This window comes from Lagopus leucura, unplaced genomic scaffold (genome assembly GCF_019238085.1).
Source record: "Lagopus leucura isolate 7727_CA_CO unplaced genomic scaffold, USGS_WTPT01 Super-Scaffold_73, whole genome shotgun sequence".
NCBI classification, from domain to species: Eukaryota; Metazoa; Chordata; class Aves; order Galliformes; family Phasianidae; genus Lagopus; species Lagopus leucura.
The window spans coordinates 40,543,646-40,556,427 of NW_024962252.1; the positions used below are offsets into that span (position 1 = coordinate 40,543,646).

The 12,782-nt window shown below is 37.5% G+C and overlaps 1 protein-coding gene across 1 annotated transcript in view; it reads right to left on the minus strand.

The window, feature by feature from the left end:
- Positions 1 to 12,782, minus strand: part of ROS1 (ROS proto-oncogene 1, receptor tyrosine kinase) — a 71,887-nt gene that overhangs the window by 42,988 nt on the left and 16,117 nt on the right. Inside the window, exons 13-21 of the mRNA XM_042884036.1 lie at positions 11,789 to 12,300; positions 10,608 to 10,820; positions 9,672 to 9,782; positions 9,004 to 9,185; positions 7,864 to 8,055; positions 3,134 to 3,234; positions 1,347 to 1,561; positions 854 to 1,017; positions 90 to 252 (exon numbers count right to left, since the gene is read on the minus strand). Coding sequence (XP_042739970.1) covers positions 90 to 252; positions 854 to 1,017; positions 1,347 to 1,561; positions 3,134 to 3,234; positions 7,864 to 8,055; positions 9,004 to 9,185; positions 9,672 to 9,782; positions 10,608 to 10,820; positions 11,789 to 12,300 — 1,853 coding nt within the window. The remainder of the gene's footprint in view (positions 1 to 89; positions 253 to 853; positions 1,018 to 1,346; positions 1,562 to 3,133; positions 3,235 to 7,863; positions 8,056 to 9,003; positions 9,186 to 9,671; positions 9,783 to 10,607; positions 10,821 to 11,788; positions 12,301 to 12,782) is intronic.

Sequence of the window (12,782 nt, forward strand, 5' to 3'; positions counted from 1 at the left end):
CAGGGTTCCACATCCTGACACAGACCTTAGACAGGCACACAGTTCCAGTACTCATTGCAGATTATGACTAGGATTTGAAATGCAAATACCTCCTTCAGGGGCTCGAAGGTACACAGACGTTGTTGGTGCCTTGCCCCAATATGTGTATGGAGTCACACTAAAATCAAAGAGTGCAAATGGTTCCAGCCAATCAACTTTGTAGGATGGAACTGTCAAGTCATGCGGATGGAGGCACCGTTCACTCTCCAAAGACTGTGAACGAATAAAGTAAAGTAAAGTAAAGTAAAATAAAATAAAATAAAATAAAATAAAATAAAATAAAATGTATTCTGTTTTCTAAATTCTTCTCTCCAAGTTGGTAGCTAAACCAGGACAGAACTGCTCCTCTTGAGTGATCATTGTTTTATCAACTCTTGTCATAATGTACACCAATCTGCTAGCAATCTGCCCTTTGAATTTAAAGTACAACTTGCCAAATGTGCTGAAATGCAGTGTGGATGAAAGCTAGATCTCACATTCAGTCAAAGGCTTTCCCACTAGCATCTCGGAGGACACTTCTGTCTTTAAGATACTGTGAAAGTTTTCCTCACACGTCTTTGGGCCCGCTAACTCCTTAGCTGCCACTTCACACTCCAGCAGCTAGTCCAGAGCTACTGCTAAGCCCATGTTCCTCCAGTGCTGGCCTCAGTGGTGGAGGAACAGAACAGCTTGCTTTGTATTTGCTTTGTATTTAGTTTGGTTGCTTAATCAACTCCTAAATTCTGAAGAAGAAATAAACCGTGGATCTGTTTAAAAGTAGACAAAGCTAGAGCAAGTAATACATGTAGATAATAAAGAGGGATTGACTGAATACCTTCATTTGTAAAACACTTGATCCCACGCAGTAAAAGACAGTTCCCCATTGCACATCTGTGGAGGCACTCCAAATGATGTGAAAGCTTGAAGAATTTCCCTTTATCTTGAAAGAAGATTCTGGTACTGAACTTGGAATCACTTTTGGTGTAAAAGAGAAATTTCCTGCTCATGAAGAGAGGAAATAATGAAAGAAATGTAAATAATATTATCAATAAGTAGAGTTTAAAACCAGACTTAAAACTTTAAGGTACTACAAATAAACCCCATAATTTATCACCAAATAGAAACAATGGTCTATGAATAATAACATTGTATTCTTTTTAGCCATAGTCATCACCTTTTCTAATTGCACATTATCCAGCTATAACCTAGTATATTTATTATCAAGTTGCTGTTGTTCTTATCTTTAGCTAAATGGATACATAATTTTAAGAGTGGAAAATGAGAGGGAATACTTTTATTGAAGGGTTTAGATTAAGAAAATGAATTACCTGGCAGAGGTTTAAGTGATGTGTGAACAAGGGTAAAGGCTGCAAACTCAGCTGGTTCTGAAAAGGGAATACTAACACTCTGGTTGACTTCCTGAGTTGTAATGAATTTAAGCCTATTAATCCAGAACAGACGACCACTGTAATACTGAAGTGCATTCTGAGACACCTCTGAAATACTCCATCCTGAGAATTCTTTCACTATGACATTACCACAACTGCAAAAACATATATGAAATCAGCAAACACACAGAGTAATGAGAACAGCATTTATGCAATGTTTTATAAATTAATAAACTTCTCATCATTCAATTTTTTACTACTCATGTAGGAGACAATAAAACAAATTAAAACTTTTGAAGTTCTCTACAGCACAACACTTTCTAGAACAGCACATTGGAGGATTACCCACAAAACAAATCCCTCTTTCCTTTGATTTCATTAAAAAAATGAATTCTGAAGTGGTTTAGTATTCTGATATATGGATGTAGAAAATGGACTATTTCAAAAAAATCAGCCCACCATCTCTCAGCCATCCCACTTAAACCACTTCACAGCCTGAGATTCATTCTATTACATCATAGCAGGTTCCTAGATGAATTTGACTCTCTTAGTTTCCCTGATAACTTTGTATTATTTATTAAAGTCTATTAACATTTTCCTCCATTGATGTCACTGATAATTTAATTTGTCTAGTTACTTCGTGCCAAAACATACAGGTCCTTTTTGATCCCAATTTATCTTCTCAGTAAGAGATTAAATATATTGTAGGAGGTGTCATTTTACCATCTTAGAAATGTCTCTCGACTTAAACATATGCTATCCAAAGCAAATTTGGAAAATCTTTGACACACCATCAGGTCTATTAGGATGGGTTACTTCTAATCTCTCAGCTCTGGCATGCCAGAGATGATGATTCAAAACTCCCAATTTGTTCCCAGTGGAGATGCATGTTCTACTTAAAACTAATCAACACATTTTGATTCCTTAAATGTTTACCATTAATGACAGTGAGTATAAAATCAGTCAGAAAATTCAGTTGATTCCACTCAAAGCCAGCTTGCAACATTATGAACATATGCAAATACAGATACTGTTCAATTAAATCTACAAGGTACAATTTCCTGCTTGTTAAAAGGTAACACTCTCCATATGAAAAGGAGCAAAAATATGTTTTCATGAGCTACCACTAATCAACCCTGCTAAATAGTTTCTTCATGATGTGGGTGGCCCATATGTAAAAATACAATTTTTCTCAAGGTCTTATCAACACACATTTTAGTTCACGTATAAACAAAGTTTTGTTCTATTTTGTCTTGTTTTTTAAACTGCTTTTCAAGAATAATGAAGTTATTTCACATTCAGGATGATCAAGAGGAAAGCCTACTGCACACTGATTGCTCAGGAGAGAAAGTAGTGTCAATTCAAATCTTAAACTCCACACAAGACGAACAAGTGCAGCTCTAGTCACTTGCAAGCCATCAGGTGTTGTAAATGCCAAGGTAAATCTGACAATTAATACTGATTATTTCCCAAAGCTAAGTCTAAAAATCAATGAGTATGACCACATTTCTGCTGAGCATCCCTATTGTGTTTCTCTTACTGTACAACTCTGTTAAATATCTCAACATATAGTTTCCTATTATCTGCATGTGATTATCAGCTCTTCTTACAGTGTAATTAGAAACTGGAGCTCAGCACTGGACAACCTTTTTTTTTAAAGAAAATACTACAAAGAAAAAAAAGAGATAAAAATAAAAAATAGTTTCTCACCTGTACTATTCACTTACCTCTCTTTGCAAATAGAAATTCTGTATAGGTTTAGGCACAGACCATCTTGCACAAGCCAGTAAAGAAAACCAGAGGTGAGATCCAAAGCTAAACCAACCACCTAAGAAACGGTAAGTTCAAAGAGCAATTTGTACACACTTTCACTTCAGTGGTAGAAGCCTTTGATCACCAGTGTTGTGCAGACAGCATTCTGTGCAGCTCTTTGTTGGCAAAAATAACACTATTAGCATGAACATTTATTCTAATACGAAAAGAGGTAATGCTAGAAAACAATCACCTCCTTTGTGGGCACTTATTTATAGCAGCTGATGATTTCTAGATTGCATTTTATGAGCATCTGTCACAGCATTCATTCCTAGAGCATTTGAGTGCTTTGGATTTATGGCAATAGTGTATCAAGTGATTAGTGAAACAACCTATCAACATTTCCAAAACACCTCTGGTATTTTAATATTCTTTGTCTGTAACAGATGGTTGATATTCAGTCTGAAAATCAGAACTGCTTTTCGAAAGAAGTGTTTCAAATCTTCTGCCTCTGTTTTCTAGCTTTGATTTTAGGCATAGAATATTTAATGTGTTGCACTTCTTCTGTAAAATACATGCATTGTTTAATGGCTGTATTCAGTTAAACAGGAAATTCAAGTGTTTACATTTTAGTAAATAATGTATTATCAAATAAGATTCGGGGCAAAAATTAAGCAATCCTACTATTCATTATTTCAATATTTCACCTTCATTTAAGTCAGGTGCAGAACTTTTTAAATCCATTTTAAATGTGATTTAATATTCAAAATAAAGCTTTCTAATTTTTTTTTTTTTTTTTTTTTTTTGCAATAAAATATAAATTCAACACTATGTGCAAAATAATGGAAATCAGTCATTTAGTAATCTGTTCTGTAAGTGACAAAGAATTTGCTTCCACCCAGTCCGTCTGCTACATGTTATCAAGTTCAGCCCATGCCACATCATTAGCACAGCTTACAAGTGGTTGGAGGCCTTTCTGAGCTTGTTTTCCCGCACCCAAATTTTGCATCCAAGAACTAGTTGTAGCTCTTCTTTTATAAGGTTAGATTTTCACTATGAATGTAAATGGAGCACCTTTTTTTAAAAAACTCTTCATTAATAAACCACAGAAGATGATGACAGGAAAGCAAATGCTATATCACTTCGTTGTCTGTTTGTCCTTATGTAATCACATTCTTGACACATTTCTGTTGACACTGTATGTCAAGAAATCAAGGTTTGAATGATTGCTCCTGTTGCTGTTAAAAATACCTCACAGTATGTATGTGCCCTAGTGCATATTTAACCAAGAGCGTTATATTTTATAGCATATACCTATTCTTCCATCTGTGTCACTGAATTACATATTCCTGAACCTACCACAGCTTTTGAAACATCTCAATCTTTTCTTTCTACAACTATTAGATTTTCCCACAGGCAAGACCATATTCTTTCTTCTGGTCCCAGTATCACCATTAACAAAAGGGAAATAAATATTTGTATGTACTATTCATATTCAGGGGTTAGGTGGTAATTTAACAGCACCCTTCCCTTCTGCTTCAAAAACAGACAGACTTTTTCCATTTCATGGGAGTTACTGGGCATGATATGTAGTTGTGACCATGCAAAGTAATTTCACATCACAAGGTGCAAAATTAGTGTAGCTACTTGAAATGCCTCTTGACTAGCAACATTGAAAGGCAAGATCTACAGGGTCCTTGCCCCTTGTGCTTGTGCCCCTTGTGATCTTTCTACCCCCTATAAATTTATTTTGTCCCAGCCATATTGTACAGTGTAAACTACTTAAGTGCTTTGAATATTCTGGGCCAGATCCTAAATAGTAACAAGCCAGAGTAGCTCTGCCAAGATCTGTCAAACTATACCAATGCACACCAGCTAAGCAGCGAAACTGATTGCAAAATAAAATAATTGTCATAAAGTGATCTAGTTCCTGCCTAAGGACGTTCAAACTCTGCTTTCATACTTGTTCAGGACACCTATTGTCACTACAGTAGTGATATTCTAGTCCCATTACTCACATTTCATGCTAAAAGAGGTGCAGCTATATACTGCTGACAGTACTGTATTGACCAGCTGAACAGCAATTCTTCATCAGAGAAGAAATGAGTAAGTTCCAGAAAGAAACACTTACATAGAAAGCATGCTCCAACTGTTGCATAACAGCAATTATCTAATACGCCTGTGTTTTAATATTAAGAAGGTATTCTTTTCATGATAAAGGGCTCTACTGCTTCAGGAAGATACACATTATTACTTGTAAAAACACATATTTACTTATTTATATGGGACAGTGACAACCAGCTCAGTAACTTCACTACTAAGCAACATCGTACTGCCTTTTTGATGAGCTTATTCCAGGTTTCATTTTAATAAATAATCATCCATCAATTACAATTGGTCACTGCTCCCTTCAGATATTTTTACTTGGCGTTTTTCCTGTGTTCATCACAGCAGGAGGTTGAGTTCAGGATGTCAGTGCACAGAGTAGGGGCAGCACAGAAGCAGGAGATATTTGTTTGTAGGAGGTGTGAATAAGTGGAGGGTTGAAGGCTGGTATCACTGACACAGAGAAAGGTGCAGAAAAAAGTGACAGCAACAGATAGGCAGTCTTACTGCTGCCAAGGGCTCTGAAGATGAGAACAAGAAATCTGAGGTTAGAATGAGGTGATTCAGAGAAACAGGCCATAAGTCAAAAGAGGAGGGGAAGGTAACTTTTGTCACTTAGGCTAAAATGCAAGTTGTCACAACACATCAGCCAGAAGATACATGAGAAGTGTAAGTGTGCTACTGAGGTTGTACATGAAGACATACATGAAGAGAGTCCATACTAGCCAGTTTCTGTGGAGGCATCTTTCACTACCTGTGTGTTCAGATTTACACATTAACCATGTGCCACACCGGAACCAGGTTTCCTCTCCCCAACAAATACTCTCTCAGCCTGAATGTAGCAGAGACTCATGAGATCAGCTGGACTTTCCAAGCATTAATCACCTTTCAGAGACCAAATAAAATCTAGGTATAAGGTGTTGTAGGTTTTTTTGTTTTGTACTTGCATTGTTGTGGGGCTTTGTTTTTTTTTCAAATTGTCTGGTTTTTTTTGTTTGTTTTTAAATCTAGGAAACACCAGTCTCTTCTCCTCTTAGAGAAGGAGGTTGAAATATTCTGGGGAATAATATAAGGCTAGTCAGGAAACATAGATCTCCAGAGTTTCAGTTTCTCTTTAATAGAGAGTCTTTTAGAGATTTTAACTCAAGACTCTGTCTTGAGTTAAAAACAGGAACAAAACTTGTAGGATAGATGGAATTTTTTTAAAAGGCTTTTTAAGCAAAAGATGTGCCTTAAAGCTTTTGCAGCAATAATGAATCTGAGATGATGTCTTCTGTCAAATTATGGCTTACCCCATTACCTTGGACAGAGTGAAACCCCACACAGTCTGTGGTTGAAAGAAGGGATCATTCAGCTTTTCTTTGAGAGAGATTCCAAAGATTTAATGAACTGCAATAGAGAGGATGGTCACTCAGTCTGACTTCCTAGGAGACGCTCAAATGTTGAGCAAACTTTACATGCTTCACCAATTCTGCAGTTACCATAATACTGACTCCCAGACTCCTCCTTTCCCACTGTAGCAATAAAAGGACTTTCTGCCAGGAAACTGGGTCATCTATCACTTATATCTCAGCTACACATGGAAGAGAAGGGAGGGAACGAAAGGCAGGAAGTACATATATGCACCTGCAAAGATTCTGCAGATCTATTCCTAAGGTAAACATCCAGTCTGAGTTCCTTGGCTGTGGTGGAAACTCTGAATCCCACCTTGCAAGAATGAGGACAAGTCCCTGGCGTGGCAAATCCCACATGATGGCAGCATCAAGATGGGTCAAGAGAAAGCAAGAATGGTCTGTGATGAAATGACAGTGAATTGAGCCCTTAAATGCCTTGATGTGACATCAGAGAAGGGTGAGTGGAGAAGAAAGATATGAAGAGGCTAGCAGGGAGACAGAAGCTGTCTGAGAAGAGCACAAAGTTCTCTCAGAGCATATCAGATGGGATCCAGTTAGGAAAGGGGGGAGTTAATAGGCACTGACAATTTGCAAGGTCTTTTATGTGCTCTGAGCGTCTCTTCACTCCACCAGCTTATGCCTTCATCAAATGCATTATCCAACCTTAATATAGGTAAACAACTCCCATACTTTTCTTCACCCTTATACTAGCTTTTCTCACTCATAAAAAGTCCCTTCCGTCCTCCCAGAAGAGTCACCCTCCTCTGCAACGGCCTTTTCTCAGCCACCAGGAACTTCTCAAGAGGATGCAGCAAAGGGAGGTGTGCCAAGCTGGGGCCAAGCCCGCAGCTGAGTGGGGCAAAAGGAGAAAGAGAAGACTGGGAAAAGGAAGAGAAATTCAAGATACAGGGTCCCCAAAACACAGGTCTTGTTCTTCTGGTCATGCAAGGAGCAGGAGCAGTCAGGATGGGGATTGCCAGTGTGAGTTTTGGCATCCTCACCGGCACAGTAGTAGCGAAATCAACAGTTACAGTATGGGTATTACATGATGTAATTCTTACTCTGCTCTCAAAACAATACTGCAAGAAAAGCATGATTTTCTTCTGATTTTAACATGGTGGTTGTAACAATCACAAACACTGACTATACTCAAGGGTAATCACTAAATCACATTAAAAATAAAAATAAATAAAGCCAGTAGTCACCTGTTTGCCAGAAAACTGTAGATGCTCTTGTAATATAAGGTACTCCTCTCCATTCAGTCTTGCACTCTCCACTGTATATGTTGTGGCCCAATACAAATAGCCATTCACTGAATCCACCACTAGATCCTTCACTACGTATACAACATGAGCCACAACATCCATATGGCCTCCTAGCAGTGATTTTCTGTATATCTAGGGACAAAAAAAATTGCTTTTAGCATCACACCTACATTATCATCCGTGATCAATTCAGTGACTTTCTCACAGCCATTTATTACAAGTTTATGGAAGCCTAAGGCTTCAACATCTAAGCTTTTGCGTTCAAAGTGCAAGAAGAGCAAGGCAAAATCATTAGTTAATGTTTGCCAGATATTAACAAAAGAAAAAGCTGAAATATTTATACCCCTTTGCTTTCTGAGTTTCAGCAGCCTTCTGTCTGACAAAGTTTCTCTCCCACTTCTTACTCACTATTCACAAGTGTAAATGAGGGTGCAACACAGTGTGAAATCTGGCCTTCTAGCTCCAGTATTTAAAACAGCTACTGACTTTGCACTTAGAAGAAATGAAAGGCATAATTTGACAGCACTGCATAAATTAGCACTGCAATTTTGAAGTCAACTACCTTTTAAATAATTCACATGTCAATGTTCCTGATATGAGAGTGTACAAAGTGCAATTGTAATTATTTTTTAACTGCAATGTTCTGCAAAATATCACAGTACAGAAGCCTAACTTGAAAATTTTTGTGTAAACAAATTATGCCAAATTTGCTACATATATGAAGTTCAAAATAAAGTCCATCCTTCCTAGATGGAATGGACTTGGCAGCCTTCTTTTTCACTGTCTTCACTCATTTTTACAATGCTGAATCCTACAAAACTGTTGGTAGCATATTTGATTTACTAATTTTGCACCAAAAATTCAGAATTCTCCATTAGTCAGTATTTGTGAACATTTTGCCCCAAACTTTTTTATAACTCTGGAAAATCACGTAACGAAGGCCTCTTCACAGTATATTGCAATAGCAAATACAAATCTGATTGCAAGAAGTAAATATTGTTCTACCCAAATATTGTTCTACGATTTTCATACTGACTTCAATTTTTTATTTTTATTTTTTAAAGAGCAACTCTCCCCTACCGTATTTGCTTTGCCAGCCCAATACAAGCATTGTCCCAGCCAATCAAAGGCCAGCATTCTTGCATTTTTGATGTCAGGCACATAAACATTCTCAACGGTACCCTCTTTCTTATTCATTGACCAGGTCTGAACTTTCCCCATGGAATTACTCCAATATAGAGTGTCGTTATACCAGTCGAGGTCTTGAAGGAAAAAGGGAAGATGTTTAGTATTTCACAAGCACATGAAATATACATATATACAGATAGGTAAAAGAAATCAGACACTCTACATTTTAAAAATGAATACAAATGAACAATTAGGCTTAGTTAACATGAAGATAAGTACTTTCTTGTAGAAATCACAAATTTTTACATATATCATGGTGATGATTATAGAAGTATGACATCTATCAGGATTCTGGAGGCACAACCCTTTGGTTCAGAGAGTTGATTTCAGCTCTGCTGAACCATAATGATATCAGTAGGGTTTCACTGCGAACTAATTTGACCCATCAAGCAGAACAAAGAGGATGTACTCAACGGCTTGGCTCCAGTGAAGCTGTTTCACTGCACATTCAAGTCTGCACTGCTGCAATGAAAACTCTTTCCTTTCAGTTCCGTTGATGAAATTTATGAAGAACCTTATAACAGTGGTGTGTAGCAGCACCCAGTTTGGATAGTATTTACCTGAAATATTTCTAATATCAGGATGGAGGAATTCTCCTGGCCCGTAGCTATCTAGCCGCTGCTTCCAGAGCCCTTCTGCCCCTACTGCCAATATGTATGGTTCTTCTTCAGCTTTTAAAGAAAGAAAACTGAGGTTGTTCACACTGATAAACAATTGTTACAAAAGCAAACAGTTAAAACTGTCTTGCCCTATGGAATAATGGACAAAGGCGGCAGGCATGAAAATACAATAATTTGAGGAGGTTCAAAATTCAGGGCACTTTCAGACCCAGAACAGCAAGATATTCTGAAACCCTATTAGATACCTAAACACTACTGCAAGTTTGGATGCTTCTGACTGAAATCAAGCAACAGTCATCCTAGATCTCAAGTGCCAGCCCATTCCCTTCAGTTGAAATGTTTTCCACTCAGACACAAGTTTTTGGTTATGAACTAGGTTTCAAAATACTTTCCAGAAATATACTAATCTCAGACATTATACACACACCCATATCCCTCTGCACTAAACCCAAGAGTTTTCAGCTTTCAGTGAGCCTACACTTTCCCATAAACTGTCACTACTCCTAAAAATCTGCTCAAACTACTTTATTAAGGAAAGTGCTTTACAGAGGACAGAGCAGCCCTCATCTAACTGTTTTTGTTTTTCCTCCATGTATCAAGAAGCATGTTCAACAGTATATTTGCATTAGTAAATACATACTTATATATAAATAAATATTAATGATAAATACATAGTATGTAATCCTGTTGCAGTTTGAGAATCTTGCTACTTTAACTAAATGTGAATGTAATTATCCTATAATTTTTAATATCTTCAAGATAGACCTTCTTGTGCCCCTCATTTTTCAGTCTTTGCTCAAAGCCAGGGGCTTCATCAGGTGAAAAGATGTATGCATAGCTCATTCTTCGTTCCTTGAGTAACAATGAAATTCTCACCTTCTTCAAATGTCATGCCTCTAAATGGCTCTGACCATGGTCCTTCACCAGCAGGAGACACAGCTCTGACTGACATCTCATACTCCGTGAAGTTGACCAGATCCTTCACGGTAAACCTGGTGTCAGTAATGTTTGAGAAGACCCATTCTTCCTCAGAAGGACTTTGAGATGACACTTTCACATCATAGGTCCAGTTCTGCCAAGCAGACCAACCTGTGAGATGCAAACAGTTTTGTTCACATTTACATCAGAGAGAAGATATGCATTCTCTGAGAAAACTGTACATTGGAGACTCATTTAAAAAATGCTAGTGTCAGAGGAATTAGAAAACAAATAAATTGAAAATGCATATTTTCCACTCTATGACAAAAAGTAGTGGCTCAATTCCCCATGAAGGATGAAATTGGAAGAACCAAAATTTTTCCAAAAATGTAATTTTCTGTTGTTAACCAGGAACCAGGACAGCTGATCCACAGTGGTCAAAGGAATATTCCATAATACATTACATCACACAAAAAAAAACCTGAAAAATCCGTGGGGATTTGGCCAAGGGTGGCAGTTTCTGCTTGGTAGATTGGGCATTTGTCAGTGAGTGGTGAGCAATTGCACTGTCCATTACTTGTTTCATGTGTGAATATATTATTGTTGCTATTTTTTTAATCTTTTTTTTCTGTCTTACTAAATAGTTTTTTATCTCAACCCACAAGTTCTACTTTGTTGTTTATTTCCCAGTTCTCTCTTCCATCCCACTGGGAGTGGGAGAGTGAGACAACAGCTGTGCAGTGCTGAGCTGCCTGCCTGATTAAACCATAGCACTGTTTAAATACACATGAACAGAAGATACAGACCATAGCACTGATTAAAGCCAATGCATTACTGGCATGCGTTTCCTGTGTGATATCAACTAACATTACTGTCACTCCATATCATACTTAATATAGAACATTGCTTAAAATCCCTTGCAAGTGAAAGGACAATTATTCACTGATATAATGTTTTATTAATTTATGCAGATAATACAGTTATTTTATTGACAAATGTTGAGTTAAATTCTTCATATTGAGGTAAACTGACACTTCCTGGCTTTTGAAATCACTAAAGCCCAACATCAAGAACAGGAAAACCAGTTTTCCTCTGGAAAGAAAAGGATTGGACTTCCAGGAAATAACAGCTGAACTCACTGGTTCCAATAGGGTGTTCAGGTGGACTCCAGCTGATCACTGCTTGATGTAATCCAAATAGCACTGTGACAAGCCGAGGAAGAGTTGGTAAAGGAAAAGGCTGTGTTGATGCTGCATAGAAAAGCAAATTGCCGAAGCCAAAATACTCTGGATATTCCAAACTGCAATCTACAACATACTCATTGAAGCTAGAACTTTCCACTTGCGAGATCTCCTCATGGAAGACTGCCCGGCCATCTGTGACAGTAAATATGTTATCCTCATAAACAAAGCTCTCCATGTCATCAAGTGGCACGTGTGAGCGCAGAGTGTGAAATTCTGAACCATCAAGAAAACCTGACACAAAGGCCTGTTCTGTTTTGTTGAAGAAAATAAGTCTCTTAGACTGGAAGTTGATCATGAAGTCTCTCAAAGCGTGGGATCTCACAACTAGTGAAGCTGCTGAGGCAGTTTCAAGAAAGAGTGGAAGGTTTGCTCTGTATATGCCATCTTCCAGAAGACAGAAAATATACCTGGCCATGGAGCAAAACAGACCCAAATAACTACAGTGCAACAGCTTTGAGATGAGCCACAGATACATTCACAGCTCAGAGATGTGTCTCTCTTTACACAGACAAGAGCAAAATACTTTTGGTGCTATATACATATATGCATTCTGAGAGAATTAAGCACATTATTTTTTACTTTCTGGGAATCTGGCTGGCAGAATACTAGAGAATATTCTTTCTTAATACCTCAAGTATTAATTATGAACATTTAAGACACAAAGAGCTTTGTATTTGTAAATGCATCAAACTTTAAAAATCAATTTTCTACATGGGTCTCACTTAATCTCCTTTAATAACCCAGTGAAGAAATTGCAGAAACAATACTGCATAGTATTGCTCTTGTTCCAAGAGTTTTCCAGTTTGCTATTTATTGTAATTGCACTTTTGTTTAGGTAATGGAAGAGTTCAAAACAGGAACCAGATGACTAATGAACTGAAGAAAAGTA